Source organism: Schistocerca serialis, chromosome 10, assembly GCF_023864345.2.
Source record: "Schistocerca serialis cubense isolate TAMUIC-IGC-003099 chromosome 10, iqSchSeri2.2, whole genome shotgun sequence".
Classification (NCBI taxonomy): domain Eukaryota; kingdom Metazoa; phylum Arthropoda; class Insecta; order Orthoptera; family Acrididae; genus Schistocerca; species Schistocerca serialis.
The window spans coordinates 88971420-88996137 of NC_064647.1; the positions used below are offsets into that span (position 1 = coordinate 88971420).

Consider the following 24718-nt stretch of genomic DNA (forward strand, 5'->3'; position numbering starts at 1 on the left):
AAAGTTTTCAGCACAACGGGGACTGGAGGTATTAGGTCAATGCATTGTTTGTGTGTCATATAAACTGTACAATTCCCTTTGTGTTTCCTGTGCCCATTTGTTTCCTTCCGTCACCTAGGGTTAGAGATCTAACTTGTAAGATGCAGTGATCACTGCAGGCAGCACCTCTGCAGCATCAACTGATCATAGTTGTTACGATCTTCGGTACATTTTTGAGGAGACTGTGTTGTGAAAGATAATAGACAGACCGGAATATTTGATATTTGGCTTTCTAGTGATGTGTTACTTATGGTGTTAAATTTGATTAGTGGACTGCAATTTTTGGTCAGTGCTTACATATTACAGTTCAGGAGAAATACCAATTAAGTATTTTTAATGGAGTCATTTCCCTGTGACAGTTTCCAAAATGGCCACTAGTGAAAGTGTAAAATATTTTTCACATAATAATGGACATTCAGTAATTCTCATCATTCTGCCTGAACAATATATCTTAGCTGAATTAATGAACAGAAGCTACTAACATGGCAACCATGATTTCCCAAAACAACTACAGTTTTTGTTTCCTTCAAACATATGTTGTCAGCACCACAAGTGCACAGAATTTTCATAAACATTGTCATACAACATTTTATTTTACTTAGTTCCCTGCACTGGTTAAAAAAAATCATAGGGACTAGTAGTACTTTTTTTTTTGTGGTTTTAGGGCGCACAATGTCAACGGTCATTAGCGCCCAGACTATGTGAGGAATGCACCGCGAGTCACAAGTTTAAAACAGCAATGAAACGGAAAACACGATAAAGGACAGGCTATCAGGCATAGGATTAAAAAAGGAAAACAGCAGAATCAAATGTCCTTTGAGAGGGTTGTCAAATTGATAAAATGAAGAACGCGAGCAGCTGCTCGTGGGTCATCCGCTAAAATGGCTTCTACAGTACATGGCAGGCCAAGATCAAGACGCAGGGTGTTAAAATCTGGACAGACCGTTAAAATATGGCAGACCGTCAGCAATTGCCCACAGGGGCAGAACGGCGCCGGCGCATCCGTCAGCAGATGGCGATGGCTGAACCGGCAGTGGCCAATTCATAACCGGGCCAAAACGACCTCCTCCCACCGAGAAGGGCGTGAGGAGGACGTCCAAGCCACGGGAAGAGGTTTCAGGGCCCGAAGTTTGTTGTCTGTAAGTGCAGCCCAATCGGCATGCCACTGCGATAAAATGCGCCGACAAATGACCCTGTTCCAATCTGACGAAGGGACACAACAAGATGCTGTCCGAGGCTGGAGGACCACAGCCTTGGCCGCGGCATCTGCAGCTTCGTTCCCAGGGAGACCGACATGGCCAGGAACCCACATAAAGCTAACCGGAGAACCGATGTCCACCAGCTGCTGAAGAGAGCGTTGGATCCGGTGCACGAAAGGGTGAACCGGGTACGGATCACTGAGGCTCTGGATAGCGCTCAGGGAATCGGAGCAGATGACATATGCAGAATGTCGATGGTGGCAGATGTAAAGGACAGCCTGGTAGAGGGCAAAGAGCTCAGCTGTGAAGACCGAACAAAGGCCATGGAGCCGGTATTTGAAACTTTGTGCCCCGACAATAAAGGAACACCCAACCCCGTCATTGGTCTTAGAGCCATCTGTATAAATGAAGGTCATATTAATGAACTTCGAACGAAGTTTGATAAAACGGGAGTGGTAGACTTCGGGAGCGAGCAGAGGTCAAGGTGGACGCGAACCTGAGCCTGGAGCCAAGGTGGCGTGTGGCTCTCGCCCACTCGAAAGGTTGCAGGGAGTGAAAAATGAAGGTGTTGAAGGAGGCGACGAAAGCGAACTCCAGGGGGTAGCAGGGCAGAGACATACAACCCGTATTGACTGTCGAGAGAGTCATCAAAAAAGGAACGATAAGACGGGTGGTCGGGCATTGCCAGTAGCCGACAGGCATACCGACAAAGCAGTATATCGCGCCGGTAGGTGAGTGGCAACTCACCAGCGTCAGCATGAAGACTCTCGACGGGACTAGTATAAAACGCTCCGATCGCAAGTCGTAAACCCCGATGTTGTATGGAGTTGAGGCGGCGTAAGATGGATGGCCGTGCAGAGGAGTATACGAAGCTCCCATAATCCAGCTTGGAGCGGACGATCGACCGATATAGACGAAGCAAGACGGTTCGATCCGCTCCCCACGACATACCACTGAGAACACGGAGGACATTTAGAGAACGGGTACAACGGGCAGCCAAATATGACACATGTGGAGACCAACTAAGTTTCCTGTCAAATGTAAGACCTAAAAATTTTGTTGTCTCCACGAATGGGAGAGCAATGGGACCGAGTCGTAAGGACGGTGGGAGAAACTCTTTGTAGCGCCAGAAGTTAATACAGACCGTCTTCTCGGCAGAAAAACGGAAGCCATTGGCGACACTCTAGGAGTAAAGACGGTCAAGAGAACGCTGAAGACAGCGTTCCAGGAAACACGTACGCTGCGCGCTGCAATAGATGGTAAAATCGTCTACGAAAAGGGAGCCTGATACATCAGCTGGGAGGCAATCCATTATTGGATTGATCGCTATGGCGAAGAGAGCGACGCTCAAACCTGAGCCCTGTGGCACCCCATTCTCCTGGTGAAAGGTGTCTGACAGGACAGAACCCACACGTACCCTGAACTGTCGATCCATTAAAAAGGAACGAATAAAAAGAGGGAGGCGACCGCGAAGGCCCCATGTATGCATGGTGCGGAGAATGCCCACCCTCCAACAGGTGTCGTAAGCCTTCTCCAAATCAAAGAACACAGCCGCGGTCGGGCGCTTCCGCAAGAAGTTATTCATAATGAAGGTCGACAAGGTAACCAGATGGTCGACAGCAGAGCGGCGCCTACGAAATCCACATTATACATTGGTAAGTAGGCGTCGAGACTCGAGCAGCCAAACCAATCGAGAGTTAACCATTCGCTCCATCACTTTACAGACACAGCTGGTAAGCGAGATGGGTCGATAACTGGAAGGCAAGTGCTTGTCCTTCCCCGGCTTAGGAATCGGCACAACAATAGACTCGCGCCAGCATGCGGGAACATGTCCCTCAATCCAAATGCGATTGTAAGTACGAAGAAGAAAACCTTTACCCGCAGGAGAAAGGTTCTTCAGCATCTGAATATGAATAGAATCAGGCCCAGGAACGGAGGACCGTGATCGGCCAAGTGCGTCTTCGAGTTCCCGCATGGTGAATGGGGCATTATAACTTTCACGATTCGAGGAGCGGAAGTTAGGTGGCCTAGCCTCCTCTGCCTGTTTGCGGGGGAGGAAGGCAGGGTGGTAATGATCAGAGCTCGAAACCTCGGCGAAAAAGCGGCTGAAGGCATTGGAGACATCCTCAGGGGCCACAAGGATGTCATTCGCGACTGTCAAGCCAGAAACTGGTGAGTGGACCTTAGTGCCAGATAGCCGGCGCAGGCTACCCCAGACAACAGAAGAAGGAGTAAAACTGTTGAAGGTGCTTGTGAAAGCAGCCCAGCTGGCTTTCTTGCTTTCTTTAATAACACGGCGACACTGAGCACGTAATCGTTTATAATTGATACAATTCGCCACTGTAGGGTGGCGTTTAAAGGTGCGTAAAGCACGTCGACGAGCACGTAAAGCGTCTCTACATGCTGCAGTCCACCAGGGGACCGGTACGCGACGTGGAGAAGAAGTAGGGTGAGGGATGGAATATTCAGCAGCAGCGAGAATGACTTCCGTGAGGTGTGCGACCTGACGATCGCAGCTTGTGAAGGTTTGATCCTGAAAGGTCGCCCTGGAAGAGAAGAGCCCCCAGTCTGCCTTGGAGATGGTCCAACTAGAGGAGCATGGAGAGGGGGTATGCTGCAGGAGATGGATAACACACGGGAAGTGGTCGCTCGAATATGTATCAGAAAGTGCATACCACTCAAACCGGCGTGCAAGTTGGGGAGTACATATAGAGAGGTCTAAATGGGAATAGGTGTGAGATGTGTCCGAAAGAAAAGTAGGGGCGTCAGTATTGAGGCAGACAAGGTTGAGCTGGTTGAAAAGGTCTGCTAACAGGGAGCCCCTCGGGCAGGATGCTGGAGAGCCCCAAAGGGGATGGTGGGCATTGAAGTCTCCAGTTAACAAAAATGGTGCAGGTAGCTGAGCAATAAGTTGCATCATGTCTGCCCTTGTAACGGCAGATGACGATGGAGTGTAAACGGTACAAATGGAAAATGTAAAAGTGGGGAGAGTAATGCGGATGGCAACTGCCTGCAGGCCGGTGTGCAACGTGATGGGATCATAGTAAATATCATCCCGGACCAGCAACATAACCCCTCCATGAGCCGGGATACCTACCACAGGGGGTAGGTCAAAACGCACAGAGGTGTAGTGTGCCAAGGCAATTTGATCGCATGGGCGTAGCTTCGTTTCCTGGAGGGCTACGACGAGTGGACGATGCAAGCGGAGCAGCAACTTCAAGTCCTCTCGATTGGAGCGAATATTCCAGTGAATAAGTGCCATCGTAAGAAAAGGAAGATAAAAGAAGGGGTCACCTCGAAGGCCGCGGAGGCCCTGGCTTCGAGCGAGCACTGCCGCCGCTATCAGTAGGCGGACAGTCTTCGTCCATTGGGTCTAGAGGTTCATCGGCCATCTTGGGAAGATGGCCTGGAGGGGGGGGGGGGGGCTTCCTCCGCCGGCGAACGGCCAGATGTTCGGCTACCAGCGGTGCAGCCAGGCGAAACGGATGACGGCCTGGGGCGGCAACCGCTGGGTGGCGCAGAAGAAGAAATGCGCCGTGGCGGAGAAGGAGAACTGTGCTTCCTAGGAGCCTTCTTGGAAGGTCGTTTGGTGGAAGAACCGGTCGAAGGCTGGGAGGTCGAGGTACGTAGGAAGTCTGCACGGGACGGTTCCTTCTTAAAGGCCCGTGCATCTGACTTCTGGGTCTTCGTCTTGGCAGAAGATGATAAAGGTGCTTGTGTCTGAGGGGTGACGGGAGGAAGAGGAGACGTCGACCGGGCGATCTTAGCACTGGCCGAACGGACGACCGTGGTGTTGAAGGTCAGATCGCATGTCTGGGTTGCCACCTCCCTGGTAGTCCGAGGAGAGGCGAGGACAGTACTGTATTTCCCCGCTGGGAGCAGCGTGGGCTTCCTACTAGCCAATAGCTTGCGAGCAGCCGAGGTGGACACTTTCTCTTTGACCCGAATTTCTTGGATACAGCGTTCTTCCTTATAGACAGGACAGTCACGGGAGGATGCGGCATGGTCACCCTGACAGTTCACACAACAAGGAGACAGAGGTGGACAGTCACCCTCATGGGCATCCCTGCCACAAGTGACACATTTAGCCGCACTGGAACAAGACTGTCGAGTGTGATTGAAACGCTGACACTGGTAGCAGCGCGTAGGTGTCGGGACATAGGGGCGAACAGAAATAACCTCGTAGCCTGCCTTGATGCGCGATGGCAGCTTAACACTATCGAAGGTCAAGAAAAGTGTCCGGGTCGGTACAAGGTCATTGTTGACCTTTTTCATGACCCTATGGACAGCCGTCACGCCCTGCTCAGCGAGGAAAGATTGAATCTCCTCGTCAGTCAGTCCGTCGAGGGAGCTAGTATAGACCACACCACGAGACGAATTCAAAGTTCGGTGAGCCTCCACCCGCACAGGGAACGTGTACAGGAGTGTGGCCCGAAGCAGTTTTTGTGCCTGAAAGGCGCTCTCAGTTTCTAGTAATAAGGTACCGTTACGCAACCTGGTACAAGATTTGACAGATCCGGCTATGGCATCGACACCCTTCTGGATAACAAAAGGGTTGACAGAGGAAAAATCCTTTCCGTCCTCAGATCGAGAAATGACGAGGAACTGTGGGGCAGGCGGTAGTACTTTTGTCACTGATGGCTGGTCACGTTTCCGTTTTTGGGCAGAAGTCGAGACAGATGGAGTGAAATCCATTGCGAAGGAATCCCCCATGATTGCCAGCGTCTCCGATGGCGCGCTCCTTCCTTGTGGGGACCCCCTCAGAGGGCACTCCCGCCTTAGGTGAATGTTTACACCTCAGGTCACACCTCCCGAGAACCAGACGGAGGGACCAATCGGCATGGTCAGAAGGTATCAGCTCAGGCAATCACCCCTCCCCGGGCCTGGCCTTTACCAAGGGGTACGCGCGTGCCTTACATGTCTACCCAGGGCGGGGAATTACGCGTTACCCCGTCACCGGCTACGCGTGCGAACGCGTGGGTCGGCCTTCAGGCACGCACAGGGAGGAAGGAAGAAGAGGAAAAGGAGGAGAGAGAGGGAGAGAGAGGACAGACTGTGTCAAACGCCGAGGCGGAGACCAGAGAAGGCAAGGAGAAGAAGGCAATGAGAAGGCAAGGAGAAGAAGGCAATGAGAAGGCAAGGAGAAGAAGGCAATGAGAAGAAGGCAATGAGAAGGCAAGGAGAAGAAGGCAATGAGAAGGCAAGGAGAAGAAGACAAGGGAAAGAGTAAGGAAGACAGTGAGGTGGAAAAGAGCAAAGAAAGGAACCAACGAAAGGAAGGAAGGAAGAAACGAGAAGTGAAAAAGCAAAATGACCGCAAATAGAGGTCGTGGAACCGTCCGTCTCCGGACGCAGGCGCTAACGACCCCCTTGAGGGGGTGGGACTCCTTTTAGTCACCTCTTACGACAGGCAGGAATACCTCGGGCCTATTCTAATCCCCGGACCCGCAGGGGGTTAGTAGTACTTGTCAAGTATTGTGGTTTGTTCTCGGTGTGGAAACTTCGCGTACTCTGAAAGTGAGCAACATTTCAAACAAGTTTAAAAACTTATAAACAAAAGAGCTTTGTCAACATGCCTCAAGACACAAGGATTCTGTTATCAGATGTATTCTAGTATTATTATTATTATTTTACATTTAAGGCCATGGCCTTGGTATTACGCGAGAAACTGGCTGCTAAAAATGCGATAGATCTCAGAATTGACAGTGGAATGATGTTCTTGGATGAACACTTGAATTTAACATTTTTTGTGAAGTGTGAATATTGCCATCAAGGTAGTGATTGGAAAAACTGTGAAGAGCACTGTGTATATTTAGCATTGGGATGATAAAGTTTTCTCCCCTACTTTCTGTAATCTTACAGGCACAGATTTGTTCAAGAAACAAACTTATTGTAAGGATCTGATACAAATTGCCATTTCTGGAAAGAAACCAAACCAGATAAATCAATAGTGAGTATACTGGAAGATCTGCATGTACTGTTAGTATAGGCTCATCCTTTGGAGAAGAAAGTTTTCAGCTGTTTTGGGGGAAAAAGGATCGGCATTGTCTGTTGACAACAAAAGGGCCTGGAATATCTAACTATCTATCTCCCCCACCCCCACTCCCTCTGTCCGTTCCCCTCATCTGAGTCTCCAGGTATATTTAGTGATCTTTTCTTTTGTATGTATTACATTGTGTGTGTGTGTGTGTGTGTGTGTGTGTGTGTGTGTGTGTGTGTGTGTGTGTGTGTGTGTGTAAATGTAGATGGCCATTGTCAGTGAAATTCTTGTGTTTATCACCGCATTGTCCATCCTTCATTGGTGTTTCCATTATTTCTTTTCATTTGTGGATATGGACATTCTTAACTGATGTTTGCTGCCCATTTTCCATTCACATATTTCTACCAGTGGCAAGCAGTAAAGCAATTATGATGTAGAGCTGCTTACTTGCTGCCTAGTGCCAGCTGAGGCGTACCAGTACTCTCGTGTACATGCGCCACTGTGGTCTCCTGCACACCTGTGTGTGCTGTTTCACATAAACTGCTGTTCCACAGTGCTGTTACTGCTGGTAGGCAAGACACTGGAAGTCAGGATCGTTCATGTTGGGGTGGGGGGGATCACCTGGCTGTTTCTGTCACTCCTCTAATCTTCCTCCTAGAGGTAAGAGACAGTTTCATCAATACGCTGGCATCTCGAACTTCTATCTGTCTGCCACACTCATCCGGCTAGATACCTGCTCAGGAGAAAATTTTGGCCACATGTTCAGTGACCCCCTGAACATGTGGTGGTAGTACGATGTTTCATGCTTCCTTCTGGATTTCATTATTGCCTTCATGCTTTGCCACCATAGTTTAATCTAGCAGTCTCAACCTATTGGCTCCAGAAAATCTACCTGAGGGTTTGGGGTTCAGCCTTCAAATGTTCTTCATTGTTTATCCTGTGGGCGCTCTTGGTTAAAGTGTGCAGGTTAGATTTCTTCTGCATATGGTGATGGTGGGAGGAGGCATTTAGGTACCTTTCAGTGCTGGTGGTCTTTCTATATACTCTATGGCCAAGTTTACCCCATGGCTTTCAGTAAACTTACAAATTAAGGAAAGGCAGCACCCCTTTCTCTTCTATCTCCGTAGTGAACCATGGACCTTCCCGTCAGTGGGGTGGCTTTCATGCCTCAGCAATACAGATAGCTGTACCATAGGTACAATCACAATGGAAGGATATTTGTTGAGACGCTAGACAGCTGTGTGGTTCAAGAGAGGTAGCAGCTTTTCCAGTAGTTGCAGGTGCAAGAGTCTTGATGATTGACTGATGTGGCTAATTTTTCCCAAAGGCATGGACCTCTACTGTATGCTTAAATGATGACTGCTTCCATTTGGGTAAAATATTCCAGATGTGAAATGGTCCCCCATTTGGATCTCCAGGCGGAGACTACTCAGGAGGATGCCTTCATCAGGAAAAACAAAATTGGCATTCTGTGGAACAGAGTGCGGAATGTTACACCCCTTTATCAGGCAGGTAGGCTAGAAAAATTAAATAAGGAAATGGATTGGTTGAAGTTAGATATAGTGTGAATTAGTGAAGTTTGGTGGCAGGAGGAATAGGACTTGCGGTCATGTGAATACAGGTTTATAAGTACAAAATTAAATAGGAGCAAAGCAATTAACAGTGAGTACGAAAACAGGAATGCAGGTAAGCTACTATGAACAACATAGTGAATGCAATAATGCAGCCAAGATCCACATGAAGCCAACACCCACCACAGTTGTACAACTTTATATGCCAACTAGTTCCGCAGATGATTAAAAGATTGAAGAAATGTATGGCAAATTAAAAGAAATTATTCTGATAGTTAAGTGAGACGAAAATTTGATAGTGGTGAGAGACTGAAATTAGATAGTAGGGAAAGGAACAGAAGGAAAACCAGTAGGTGAATATGGACTGGGGGAAAGTAATGAAAGAGGGAGCCACCTGGGAGAGTTTTGCACAGTGCATAATTAAATTATTGCTAAATTTCTTTTAAGAATCATAAAAGAAGGTTGTATACATATAAGAGGCCTGGAGACACCGGAAGGCTTCAGATTGATTATATAGTGGTAAGACAAACACATAAGAACCAAATTTTGAATTGTGAGATATTTCCAGGGGTAGGTGTGGATTTGGATGACAAATTATTGGTTATGAACTGTAGATTAAAACTGGAAAACCGACAGACAGCACTGCAAAAAGTGAAAATAAACCGAAAATGTTTCTCTTTGACAACTCCTCCTATTCTGCAGATTATATATTACTGTAAGGGGTAAATGGTGATGGGCAGGAATTACTGACTAATTTATGTCTGTCTTTAGTTAGGAAATGAAAAAACTAATAAATGATGAGCACGGAGACATATTTACAAAAGGGTGATGTCAATATACAAGACTCAGTACACATCATTATGGTTTATTGTGTAATTGATACTTTGAACATGAAACTCACTAACTATTGGTATATCGCATAGCATTGTTTAGGCTTATATACTTTGAAATACTCAGAATGAAACTCAAAAGTAAAATCAAGCAGATGATCAAAGTAGGCATACATTTCAACTGAACTAGATTTGGGTACTCTCGAAAAACTCACAATGTTACTAGTGAGAGTTACTGGGGGAAAAAATGCAAATACGCTACTGTTGGAAAGGTAGGCCTACATCTTACACTGGTTAGACTATCATTACTAAAAAAACTTAGGCCTACTTACAAACATGTTAAAGCAAAATATCCATTTTACGGGGTCTTAAGCGATTTAGATCGTTCCCTTACTTGCATTTATAGCATTTCACAATTCTGGAAGATGTTTAAAAAATGTCCTTTTTTACCATGTAAAATGCTATGCTTGGCCACACACTCAATCGTGCCCCATGTGTAAGATTTCAAAGTGAGAAGACATCTAAACTACAGTGAGACTAATGCCTGACAATCTAATAAAACAAGAACAATATTATGCAGGAAGGTACATATCTACGCATTTATTTCTTTGAAATTTCAGTAATCATTCACTTTGAAATAATGTACACAAAACTAGTCACCATCAAGATATATAAAATAGATTCTTCTAATGCAACTCATGACTGAGCAACCATTATTTATTTCGATTACAAGGCAAGTTGCGGCCCTATTCTTCACATGTTGCATGCTTAAGTTCGTAAATTCTTCATCTAGTTGCCACACAGAAGATAGATTGCAAGCCCTGATTCTTTCCTCGCTGCACAAGTTTATGGGCTAGCAAAGAACACGCAGTTAGGTTTCTTTTTTTGCAAATGTAAACATTAAAAATGTGTGCCTATGAGTTGAAAGCTGAAAATGTGACGAACAAGATGCAGTAGTAGTAGTAGTAGTAGTAGTACAGAAACAAGCATTGCTTCCAGAGTTGGTTGGTTTGTGGATTAAAGATGCTAAACTGCAAGGTTATCAGTCCGTTTTTGGAGTTCGAGCGTCATTTGCTATTGATACAAATATAATAAAAGTGAAATAATACACATTACAAAACCACCATTTTCACATTACGTAATTCTTGCTTAGTCAAGTTATTACTGGAACAAATACACGTTCAAGAACGGAAAAACGTTCGAAATTGCCTTCCTTACACTATGTTATTCATGTACGGACTGTAATTTTTAGTATTTAAATCAGCTGTTGTGTATGCACACGACAGACATAATGGACAACAAGCAATCGCAAATGGTAGTCTGCTAAGTGCTAATGTTTCGGGCTGTTTAAAGGCGCCGTCAGGCCCCGCCCACTCTGGCTGTTGCAAAACAAGACGACCACCCATAGGCGGAATTGGGAAATCGGTTTATGAAATCCGGTTTTGGGAGCCCCATGTAGTCAGGATGACAGCGTAAGTCTAAAGCGCCACCTCCCTTCTTTTTTTTTTTCCTCCATCCCACGAACTGTTGTAAGTCATACGCTTTTCGGCTTAACCAACTTCGCCGAAAGACGTGTAACAGAGGTGGCAACACTGATTAGCGCTTTGATTTTCAACTTTTTCCCAAGACACTAAGACAGTGAGAGGGGGTACAAAACAAGGGTAACGAAGGGGAAATAATTTCTGCGAAAATATGACGTATAGGATAGCACGAAGTTCATTTTCCGGCATAGTGAAACCTTTTGTAAGGTGGCACAAAGTATTTCTAGATAGTTTGCAGTTGCATTGCATCATAAGATAACAGACGGCAAGTGTACGCTGGTTGAATGTAGGTTACTTGAGAATCCGAAACCAAATTAGTTTTAAGAATTATCAAAACGTTTTGGTTGTCAGGTTAGCGTTGTTATAGCTAACTAAGAATGACAAAGTTGCGAAGTGGAATGTAGTGTTAATTTCAATATTGGACGATTCTGTTATTTAAAAATGTTTCGATGAAAATGGGGTATTACGCTTAAGGATCCCCCCAACTTGGTCATGTTAAACCCTAATCCAAGCACCTTGGGTGACAGGTGTCACTTTCTGACGAGTTGTTGGCTTTTGGGAACGTGCCTTTCAGAAGTTGAATGGTTGCTATTTGTGTTTGTTGTGATTGCTGTAGCACACTTGTGTTTACCGTCTACGGTTCGCAAGAAATAAATTCTCTCAGCAATAGAATGTTTGGGTAACAATTGCCAACATTTAAACAAAATGTGGGCCCCGACCTACTCACACTCAATATTAGAAACGATCACTGACACTTCTGTGTGAGTTAACTTACTTCATGGAGGACTGAGGTTTGCCAACAAATTTCAGTCATCAGTGACGTCTCTCCCTATTGCAAAGTTTAAGGCCAAGTAAAGATAAAATTTACTGCTGGCCCATGCTACTCACTAGATAAGTGTCTCAGCATTGCACTTACCAGTGAAAATTTTTTATGTGATTCATTGTTGTATATTATCATCATTTAATAACATCGCTTATCACTTATTTTTGTTTCATTCGTGCCGCAGTTAAATAATCCAGAATGTGACAAAGATGCTAAGTTACAATGTTTCTCCCTCCAAAGCAATTTACTTTGCAAACCTGCCTTTTCATATGACAGTGTGTTTTAAAATATAATATGTTACAAAGATTCTCATGAAATGACCTGACAAGTTCAGAAAAGTGATCTCCATGTAGTTTGCTGTGGGAAATAATAATAATAATAATAATAATAATATTAAATCCTTAGTACATATCAGAGTCACATAAATACTGAATAGATTCATCCTTGTGGATAAAGTTAATATAGCTATATGGTATATTAGTAAAAAAAGGGGGGGGGATAGAAAAATAGGTAAATATTGTCTATATATGCATAAAATGGGGTATGTTCCACTTTAGATTGTGAAATATTATGTTTGGATTGTGAAATATTATTTGAACATCTCTTAATGCCATGCATCAATACTGGATCAGGAAGCACACGAGATTGCTACTGACAGATCACATGCCACCGACAGTACATATCTGAAGGTCCATAAAGCAGCTACTGACTGCTTTTATAAGGTTATGCAAATATAGTTGGAGCATCATTGTTCATGGAAAATTAAATGATGACTTCCTGTCAGATAGCTGTGATCAAGCATTAATACTAGGTCTGGATTATTTGCCATGTAAAATTCCCAACAGGAATGGAAGGAGTTAATGCAACAGCCATAGAAGGAGGGTGGATGAGTATTTAATGTCCAGTCTACATTGGGATGATTAGAAATGGAGCACATACTTGGAATGTTTCAGGGATGGAGAAGGAAACATACCCACATTGGGTTGAGTGATTTAGGTAAATCACAGAAAAACTATTTGCCATGTAAAATTCCCAGCAGGAATGGAAGGAGTTAATGCAACAGCCATAGGAGGAGGGTGGATGAGTATTTAATGTCCAGTCTACATTGTGGTAATTAGAAATGGAGCACATACTTGGAATGTTTCAGGGTTGGAGAAGGAAACATACCCACATTTGGTTGAGTGATTTAGGTAAATCACAGAAAAGCAGCCATGTGGGATATGTTTTTAGACTCATCACATCCACAGTTCATCTGATTGTAATGGGCAAATGTACACAGTAAAATATGTGTAATAGTTAAATATAGATCACAGAATAAAAGTCTGATGGCCCAGAATCATGAACAGTGATGCAATCATAGTTGTTTGAGAGAAGTTACATAAATGAAAATAAGAAATGGATAATTCATGTGGTTAAAGAATGTAGTTCAAGAAGAGACCTCTACGTGGTTGTGAAGAAAAGTTGTAGTCTGTAGTTGAAACTCCATTACCATCAGTATTCTAAACTCATCCAGACCACTGTTTTTTAAAAAGGCGGAACACAGACATAAAGCTAAAAAAATTAAAACACTAAAAAATGTGACTGCAGCAGTGTTGAATAATATTAAGTAATAAACCATCAAAAGTAGCACTCCTAATGAACTTCAGTGTTCAAAAAATTGATGTGACAGAAATTGTGACACTTTCAAATCATTTGCCACCAACTTCAGTTAGTATTCCACTGTGACAGCAAACAGAGCACCCACAAACCACCCCAAATGCAGATGCATTGGATTTACTTGTGCAGACACGGTGTGTATTGCAACAAATGTTAGTTTCAAAAGTACACCCCCTAAAGTGATTATGAAGTTTGTCAGAGCACAAAATAGTTTTAATTTGCGGACACTGACAATATTGGGAGCAGAGTATTGAAAGTCTGATTCTGACTTGGTGGAATTACCCATAAGCAGTCTTCAGTCTGCTACCACGCTGCTGCTATGGTTGCAGGCTCGAATCCTGCCTCGGGCATGGATGTGTGTGATGTCCTTAGGTTATTTAGGTTTAAGTAGTTCTAAGTCTAGGGGACTGATGCTCTCTGATGTTAAGTCCCATAGTGCTTAGAGCCACTTGAACCATTTGAAGTCAGCAGCTTGAGGCAGCATTGGTACTTTGAACATCTCTAAAAGTCGTGGCTGCTGTTAAATTTTGTCATTTTGAAGATTAAAAACCTGTTGTAGAAATGATAGTTATGTGGGCGTTTGTTTTAATGGATCTTTGACTGTAAAAGTGTCAACTCTCATCTTCACAAGTAATAGTTTGAGCTTACAGCAGTATTCTTGTAAACAGTAGTCAATTTTTTGTGAAGCACTATTTGTATAGAACAGCTGTGACTTCCCGTCATTATAGATGATTAAGATAGCTTATTGCATCTCTGTATTGAACTTTCCACATATTATTGCAACATTATAAGGGAGCGTGTATAGGTATGATTAGGAACAATGTTGATATATTATTCCAGTTCTTAGAAACACCTTCAGTATGCCTCATATTTGTGGTACATATACTGCTGAGTGGAAGTAAAATTTAGTTCAGCCAATACCCAGGAATCATAATCCAAAAATACAAGACACCTATAGACAGAGTAGCATATTGCATGCAGTATTTGAGCCTCAGAGTACATTCTTCATGACCAGCTGACAGATTACCTTAAAACAACTGCAATAAATATCAAGCAGCCTTTGAAAATGAGCATAGTAAATCAACTACATTAATCAGTGTGACTGACAAAATCAAACATACTGTTGGACAGGTGTAAAGCAATCATTTTAACAACTTGATTGCCACATGTGTTAAACATAACTCAGGGAAAATTTTGTCTGTGTGCCACATGAACCCATGAGTGAGTGCGTGGTGTACTTTGTATACATGTAAAGAGTAGATTTCATTATGTTACCATGGTAAAAATGTATGGGCAAACTCAAGACTTTAATCTTAGTTTAATTAAACAGTGATAAAATAAACTTATGTAATATTACCTAAGACGCTGCTTTGATTGAGTCACTGATGACACGGACAAGTATTATCCCACAGTAATAACCCATTTGAAGCATTAAACAGCACAGTTGCATCAGATCCCAGCTAATCACTTATTCAGTTACTAATTCTCTCATAGACAACTGCTTCATTGTATTATTTTGCTGCTAGCTCATAATCTGGGTCTTTTTTTCATACAGAACGTAAATTTTTTTCCCACCTAGCTCACTGTTTATTTTATATTGCTGCTGCTTACTTGGACATATGACAATACAATTTATCACTTTGTTAGCTGAACAACCAATAATGAAGGAATAGGCATGGGCTTGCCATTGCGAAACAACATTGGAATGGTGCAAAACACTTTTATTTGCGGTTGGCACACTTTATACGTAGGCCCGCCCGCTCGAAGGTTAAGTAAATACGACTAACGACTGTTGCTTGACCTCAGCAGAGCCTTTGATAATGTTGATTTCTGTGTATTATGAAAATGAAGCAGCTGAATTTATGAAAGAGAGAAGTACTGTGGTTTGACAAATGTCAGTAAATCCTTAGTGGATCAGAGATGATGTCATGGGAACATATTTGCTGAGTTCTCTGGGGTTCTGTTAGTATCACATTACTTTCCTTACTGTACATAAATGATTTTGCATCTGTGCAACGTTTTTGTAACTACTACTTCTATGTTGACAACATCTAGTAATATCTTTGTGCCAGTCCTAACAACATTGTTGCTGGTGTATCAGTTATGATAGAAGACTTTTGTTCATTTTCACAATGGACACAAAACTTTGGTCGTAAACTAAATGCTGAGAAGTTGCAGACAATCCTCATATGGCAACAAAAGTTTGTCACTGGACCTTTTTGTGAAGTGATTCCTCCAGTAATCTTTGATATCCAGTTACCTTATCCAAAGTTCTTGGTGTAATTGTGCATGAACATCTACAAAGTATCACAGTGTGTTTGTGATAGTTTGTAGGAAATCTTTCTCTTGTCTATTTGCAATATGGTGGGATTTCCTTTATGGAACAGATATATTTCTGGTAAGAGAGGACTTCCCTATACCTGCAGTTATTTACTTTGTATTTACTGGCCATTGCAGCCAATGTGGATACTTTCGAAAATTAATTCAAATATTACAGAACTTAGAGAATTTTACATCTGCATTGTTATGTGTATAAGCTTCAGCCCCGCTTTGGTCCAAAAATGCTCTTGAAAAATGAAAGCCTCCGAAAAAGGTCTTTTGTACATGTGTAGTCTGATGAGCTTTTGCGAGACAGCTTTTATTTTTATTAATTAGCTGAAATGATCAGCATCTAAAATCTTTCGCATGTACAACGCTGTGTTCCCCATCTCTGCTGTAACTTGCAGCAACATGATTGATTACTATTTTAGGTTATCGGTACACACAAAGAATGGTTATTCCTTTTTTTTTTCCCCATCATTTGGTAGTTCAATACTTGAAATTTCAAAATGTCTCATCACTAGCTGTGGTAATGTCATGTCTGGGTTTGAATTGTGAAGCCTTTCTGAGATATGTGCAAGATCCTCTCCGTCTTAAGGAAGTCCAATAATAAGAGCTTATCCTTTCATATCAGGATGATGTTACTTGATGTTGGATTTATGGATCTCTGTGCTTGTGTTTGTGATGCAAATTACTGTATATTTTAAGGACTTAAGTTGAATCTAAAATTGCTGTATTTTATTATTTATTGTCTGAATATTCTGAAGAAAGATTTTTTGAGCTGTATGAATTCCAATATTGTGTAACCTTGCGTCCCCTGTCTGATTCTGATTTTTAACAAACAAGCTTTGTGCTGTGATGGAGTCTATCTTTTGTGAGCTGACTGTAGAAGTTTTTATGTTAATTGTCAAATTTTTCAAGCAGAGGCACCTTTTGCGTTTTTTTTTAAAATACCCATTCCTCCAAACAGTGACATTCGTGACCTGAGTTCCACCTACTGTGCTCTCCTAATTTGCTCACCCGTCCTCCCCTTGCAGTCCGGTGAGCTGCAGCCCCGACGTTGTGAAGAGCCAACTGTCAGTAGTCCCAATAGGTACCAGTACAACATGCCCCGAGTCACCCGGCACAAGTGCCATCCTCAACCCTGCATCCAGCACTATTAAGGCATGGCCACTTGTGGCACTGGAACAATTCAGCAAAGTGCACATTGGTGTTTTTGTCTCACTGTTGTCTGTCAAGCATTCCCTATTGTTTCTTGTTCTTGTTCTGTCATTGATTTCCTTCAGTGCTGCCATTTCTGCTAGATGTCATTATTGGCATCTTACAAGAATGTAATCAGGAAACATCAACACAATGTTAACACAACTGAAATTTCTGGAATGCCATATATATATATATATATATATTATTACTGTTATTATGTACTGCTCATGCTACACATATTGTACTGCTAACACATGTTGTAATGCCGTGGATGACTGGTCAGATAGTAGTGAGGGCATGAAGGCCCCAAAGTTGCCTGGTGTGATAAATATATGAGTAAATAAATGCAGAAATGAAATAAGGGCAAGAGTGCTGGCATATTTTGCTTATTTTTTTCCATTTATCTTATTGGATGGTGCGCCTGAAATAAATATAGTGTTTATTCAGGAGATGCTAACGGTGAGATTATAGTGTGGAGTAGATAACCTCACATCTTGCAGAAGCCTGTTGACGGATGTTTGAATTGTTGCACTCACTTCCCCGTGCATTCACTCTTTAATGGTTGTTTCTGACATTGAATACAGAAATGTGATGTACACAATCAAAATACAAGACAAAAATAATTTTCATGTAGACGTTGCTTTCTGGAATAGGATTCGTGAGAAGCCTTGTGCACTGGTAGTAAGACAACCATCAAGCACACATGTAACATAAAGGAATAAATTGGGAATAGCAACCAATTCAAAATAAAATTAAAAGCATACCTCATTAATTACACTTTTTATAATCTAGGCTAGAAATGTTCCATTAGCTACAGGGCAAACAGCAGTGATTGTAAAGGTGCATGACAAGAAGCGCTTAAACATGACTGATTATTTACAAATTCAGATAACTATATTTTTCAGAATTCCTGGTATAATAAGATAATTGATAAGCTCTCAGTAGGAGATAAAAGGGAGCCATTATGTACAAGTAAGGAGGCAGCAGCCGCTTTCAAAGTAGAGCTTTCTTGCTAATTTACTTAATCAAGTTTAGCTGGCATCAGCATCAGTAGCAGTAAGCAGCATATTGATACTTTGCTGTTAATACAGTACACAAATTAATTTTGTACACTTTCTTTGTCTTTTGTTAATACATACCCTGGCCCATCCCACATCTGTGATGTTCTTCTTTTTGATGAGATTTGCAGAACATAATGAATGAACTGAATGCTTGGGGTCATAGCCTCACAGCAAATTTTAGTCAACCTTATATGCTTGGTAAATAAATCAACTTTGGAGATAAATTATGCTTTCACCGTTAAGTCCTCACTGTATGGCAGGAAGGAAAATGGTGTCTCCTATCAGTGTAATGTGTACCACTGAATATTTATTTTGAATGGATTAAATACCACCTCATTTTCAATTGTGTTGCACAGAGTTTGTGTTTACTTTTGCCGGCCGGGGTGGCCGAGCGGTTCTAGGCGCTACAGTCTGGAACCGTGCGACCACTACGGTTGCAGGTTCGAATCCTGCCTCGGGCATGGATGTGTGTGATGCCCTTAGGTTAGTTAGGTTTAAGTAGTTCTAAGTTCTAGGGGACTGATGACCTTAGAAGTTAAGTCCCATAGTGCTCAGAGCCATTTGAACAATTTTTTTGTTTACTTTTGTAAAATATGAAGTTATTCAACATGTTTGTGAAATCTATTTTGGTTGTTACAGGTCATGGCCACAAGGTCTCCTACTATATCTTTGAAAATATCAGAGGATGCCGATACAGTGTTTAACAGCAGTCTCTCTCCTACATCTACTGCAGAAGGGGATAACATATCAGGTGTGCCACTGGTTTCAGACCTCGAACTGAATAACAGAAGACATTCGGAAGGAGACAGTCGTTTAAGAGCGGCCAGTAGTGCTTCGAAACTGGATTGCAGAGGGACCACAGTAGATGACCTGCCAGATGAACTGATGCTGGAGATTTTCTCATATGTGAGCTTCAGTGAAAACATTAAAGTTTTACAGAATGTGTGCACTCGCTGGAGGATTCTGGCCCAGGACGCTCATTTGTGGCTTCATGAGAAGTACATTGTCAGGTAAGAAGCTACGATTTGGTGTCACTTGCAGACAGTGATGAGTTCAGAATGAGCCTTGTGAAGCTGAGTCTGTGCTGCGACATTGATGTCTATTGTGGTGGCATTTTTGTATCAAATCACCTAACTGTTCAGACCACATCAGATTGGTGTTAAAATTTGAGCTTTCAAAGATTAGCACTGTCTTCTTCACCAGGAGAGGACTCTCTGCTAGGAGTAATATCCGCTTCCTTTATTGCATTTGTGCTCAACTCCTCATTGGCCAGGTGATGTCACCCATAGAACAGGGGTCGTGTGCACAAGTGCAGGAAATTACTAATGTGGTGGTACGCCTACTACTCCTTCGACAGGCCGTGATTGAGAAGCTGACAAGGAAAACTGTGTGACTTTTTGGAAAATCTCAAGTTATAACTCCAGTTTGATGCAGTCTGAACACCGAAAAGATGTTGTAGAGAGTCTGTGTTGTTTTGGAGCTTCCTGGCAGATTAAAATTATGCACCAGAGCAGGAACTGAACCCAGAACCTCGCTTTTGTGGACAGTTCCCTTATCGACTGAGCTACTGGGCATGATTCATAACCTATCCCTACAACTTCACTGTGAACAAGACCTCTTCCCGACCTGTCTCCAAAACTTTGCTTCCAACAGGGCTTCTCCCCTACTTTGCAAGTCCACAAAACTGCCCTTCATTGATTGTAGGACTAACAGCCCGGGAAGAAAGAATGCCACAGAGAAGTGTCTTAGCCACAGGATAAAGGGAATGTTTCCATTTCCACAAGTAATGCAGGAGAGCTATTATGAAATCTGGAAATTACATGCTGATGTACTGGCGAGACTAAAGCTTTGAGGGCAAGACTGGGACAAGGATTTGAGAAGCTATCAGGCAGACAATTTTAATCTGGCTGGAAGTTTAAAAAATGAAGTTTATCATGTTTTCATCAACTGAACCAACATTCATTCTCTCCTTACATATTTATATTGAATTAATATTGGTTCTTGGAGCTTCAGTGATCATGTGCGTGATGTACTACTTCACTGCTATAAGTTGTGCAGGGTATGTCAACACTGAGATTAATATATCTGAAATAAATTGTTGTAGGTTCTTTGCGTTCATTCTGTTCTTGGACATTTGAGCTGTTTGATGTAGAAGAAAGAAGACATCTGAAAAAGACTAATTTCTTATAACATGGTCATTTTGGATAACTCTATCTGAAAAAGTTCAAATCACTCTTTTTATATAAATTTCTGTTTATTTTCTCTTCACATGCCAGTAAATAAATTTTTAGCTGTCTAAAATGAGTATACTTCTTTGGAAATAGTCTTCTCAGTTCTTTTCCTTGAGTAGTTTCATGTTAAATCAGAGTTCATTAAGTTCCAATACAGAGAATTGCTATCGACAACTTTGATACAATTCAGTGACAGATCTGTATCTTTCAGCTGACAGGCAGGTATTGGCTTTCCCCCATTGCACACAACAAAGTTTGTTTACAATGACTATCTTTCTTATTTAATTTTGCAATAAAGAACTTAAGATATCATCACAAAACAGTGGATATTTTCCTGCCGTCACTTCCTGTCGACTGAAAGATCTCTCTGTCTGACACTGCAAATATCAAGTTCAAAGAAAATATTGATACTTCATCACTGCTCCCATAGAAATTGTACCTAGGAACTGTCAGGGAAGGGCAGGTGTCCTCAGTCCTTGCTGCCCTCCAGGAAGAAATACGTTACTATAAGAGTACAACATGTGGCATTTGTAGTTTGTCAGCAGACACGAGTGCCTCAGAATAAGAGATATTGAAGATAGCCAATGAAAACTATATGCAAAAATTTGCCTTTATGTCCACAAAGGAGCAGGTTGTGTAAGTTCCACCCAGAACCTTCTCTTTACGATACTCACAAACTGAACTAGGATTGTGCCCCACCTCACAGACGGGCGTATCAGTCTGAAGAAAGCCTGAAAAAGTAATGTACGCTGTCTAGTAGTAGCAACTGTACCCAGATGAATTTGGTGTAAAACTATTTCGCTCTTAACTGTTGTCCTCCTTGCGATTGCAAATTCCACATGACTCTGTGTTCTAAAAGTTTCCAGTAATGTTATGGCTTCAGTTCACAGTGTTTTTTACTGTGTTTCCAGGCAGTGTCAAAAATGCAAAAAGATATGTGAATACAGAATATACTTGCATGTATCTGAGTTATCCACCTGACAGCAATATAATATGTAAAAACTGCACTGTCAGTTATGTGCATTGGAGGTATGTGGCATGTGTTACAAAGTGGTAGAATATGTATGTTTGGTGACTGATAAACATAGTTTCAGTAGTTTCAAGTAATTGTGCTTTGTTTCCTTCACCACACCTACTTTCGTGAAACTAACGAGGACACAGCAGAATGCAGAAAACCACAATGTCTCAATTATTTACTGAGAATGGGTAGCAGCTATAAACTTCTACAGAACATTCTTCGAGGAATGACTCCTGGTAGCTGAACATCATCTTGTTTCAGAAACTTGTAGACATTGGTTTCACATACAACTGGGAAACTTTTTTGAGCAAGTAAAAGTGATTTAATGATCACCATTTTATTGCAGGTGGTTTTTTTTTACTCGCATAGAGCTTAAGACAATTAAGTTGCATCACCACATCCTCATTACCCTCCATGAGTGAGGTCTCCAGGGCCAATTCCGATTTTTTATGCAGAACTTCTTGTCTTGCTGTAATTTCCAGGTTCAAGTTGATGCTTCCCACAGTATTCACCATATACAAGAGAATGGTGTCTGACAGGGCTCTGTATTGAGAGTTCTCATTTTTATAGCGGCTGTCAATGGTCTAGCTGCAACTATGGAATCTACAGTATCACCTTCCCTGTATGCTGATGACTTTTGCATCTACTGTTGCTCCTCAACTGTGAGTAGTGCAGAACACTGACAGCAGGATGCCATATGAAAAGTGCAGTCGTGGGCTCTCACCCACAGCTTTGGATATTCCATCGCGAGGACATGTCACCATTGTACTGTCCGTCCCCAACTAGACCTCTACCTCCACGATCAATTCCTGAATGTGGTAGAGTCTTATCAGTTTTTGGGATCGGTCTGTGAACCTCGTTCAACATGGCTTCCCCATCTTCGCCAGCTTAAGCAAACATGCTGGTCACACCTCAATACTTTTCACTGCCTCAGCAATGCCATCTGGGGTGCAGAACGCTTTATACTTTTGCAGCTCTACAAATCTCTGATCCTGTTGTGTCTCAGTTATGGGATTGTGGTGTATAGATCAACACCATCTTTAGCAATGCGGATGCTGTACCCGATACACCATTATGGGGTCTAACTTGTGACAGGTGCCTTTCAGACTGGCCTTACAAACAGTCAACTCACAGGGTCTGGCATCCCTCCCCTACACGTCGGGCACCGATTACTGCCGCTCAACTGAGCAATACACAATCGCTGGTCCCGTGAGCATCTGCACTAGTGTTTCCTTTTTCCTGGTAGGGAGACCTATCTCCCACAACAGAGGCCACAGTCTGAAGGCATGATCACAGTTTGCATACAGGGTATCTACTCTGAGCTGGGCCTTCCCCCACTGTCACCTGTTGTCAGCGCCCCCATGGTGTGTACCCACTCCTCAGATCTGCCTCGACTACTCCTTCAGACTGAAAGACTCAATAGACCTGCCTGTTTCTGGGTGTCCTCAACTCATTTGCAGGCTAGGATGTGGTATCCACTTCCATCTCGATGGTTAACGGACAAACCACTTTGCCTTCCCACATCCAAGATGCAATGAACCACCCTCTCTGCCAAATGGATGCTGTGTATTCACTGCAGAATTGGTGGCCATTGCTTGAGCCCTAAGCCACCTTTGTTCTTGCACTGGCAAGTCATTCTTTTTGCTATACTCGACACCCGTTGGTTAAGACTATACAGGATCTCCGCTATAACCTCCACAATGAAGGACAGCAGGTCATTTTTGTACAGATAATTTGTCATGCTGGGATCCCAGGGAAATTGGTTGACTCTATGCCGACAATTCTTGGAGGCTTGGAATGCGGACTGGTGTGCCCTGGTTTCACCAGATAAAGTGCTAACAATAAAGGAGGCCATGAGCATGTGGCAGCCTCTCTTTGTGCTTATCACAGGGAATCTACTGTCCTCTGTTGGCTTCACATTGGCAACACTTGGCTGACCTATGGTCACACCCTACATAGTGAGGATCCACCCTACTCGATGTTGTGCCCGTCTCACATCTTACTGGACTGCCATAATTTGGCCACCTTATAGCATAACATTAAACTTGCTGACAGGTTCAAACCCACGCCTGACCATCACGATTTAGGTTTTCCGTGATTTAAGGAAATCACTTTAAAAAAATGCCAGAGTGGTTCCTGTGAAAGGGCACGGCCAACTCCCTTCCCGATCCTTCCCTAATCTGATGGAATCGATGACCCCACTGTTTGGTCCTCTTCCCCGAACCGGCCAATCGACCGACCTTCCTGACAGGCTCTCTCTGGTGCTAGTGAATGATGCCAGAGTTGCTGAATTGGTTTCAAGTTTTACCGATGTAAATGGTTTCTACTCCTGTCTGTGACATAGGGCACATTAGTTTTGTCAACTGCCTGAAGGATTGGAAGGGTGCCCCGTCACCTGATCTGACACGGGGTACCCATGGCTACCCTTGCTCAGTGGATGGTTCCAGCTTGCTGCCCTTCCCATATTTTTAGTTCTTCTTATTTTTTTACATCTGTCACTGGTTAACAGACTTGTCACCATTGTTCTCTGTCCTGAGATTTTACATTGTCTGTGTAGCTACTTTTATCGTGCTAATGATGTGGAAGCACCAGTTGGATGCAGAGGGTGTTTCTCCTGTCGCATAATGCGTGCTGTGGACCTCCAGCTTTTTTCTGGGATGGGCAGCTGCCCCACCTAACCCTTGTATCCCTCTCTCACTTCTGCTTGCTTCCATCTCATCGGTCTGTCAATTCCCAGATATAGTCGAATCCATTGGAATTTGCCTTTGGTGTAATTCATCTTGGCGAACTATTCCAGCTTGACACACAAAGGATTAACAGACCGATCACCTCATAGTTCAGTCCCTTCAATCACATCGATCAACCACCCATTGCAGAATCCTTTTATAACTGAATTCTTAATAGAAAAGTATTGTAATTAGAAAAGTTCAAGCATCTATAAGTTTCAGGTGCACGTAGGAAAAATTTATGAAGACCAAACCGTGGCAGCTTGTGAGTGAGTTGTTCCGTTGTTATAATGCTATCAGAAGGTTACATCATGGAAAGTACAGTTGTTTTAGAATAACCTATGTAAAAATTACTCTTGCAAGAAGAAAAATGGATTCACAGTTTATAAAATCATGTGAAATATTTTGCAAAAAAAAAAAAAAAAGAAACAGGAAATTGAAGTTGTTTCAATGTGATCTGGCTCACATCATTATTTCAGCACACTTGCCAATCTCTTCTGATTGAACTTCTTTCTTCGAGT

General features: G+C 42.7%; 1 protein-coding gene across 6 annotated transcripts in view; it reads left to right on the forward strand.

Moving 5' to 3' along the window:
- The first annotated feature begins 11247 nt into the window (after positions 1-11247).
- LOC126425122 (F-box/LRR-repeat protein 7-like) overlaps positions 11248-24718 on the forward strand; it is an 82416-nt gene continuing 68945 nt past the window's right edge. For 3 of the 6 annotated variants that reach the window (XM_050088056.1, XM_050088061.1, XM_050088060.1), the window contains exons 1-2: positions 11248-11362; positions 18862-19232. In XM_050088056.1, the coding sequence (XP_049944013.1) occupies positions 11312-11362; positions 18862-19232 (422 nt within the window). In that variant the 5' untranslated portion in view covers positions 11248-11311. Of the gene's footprint in view, positions 11447-11668; positions 11922-18861; positions 19233-24718 lie in introns of those variants that run through there. The other 3 variants (XM_050088057.1, XM_050088058.1, XM_050088059.1) reach the window with 3 other exon arrangements.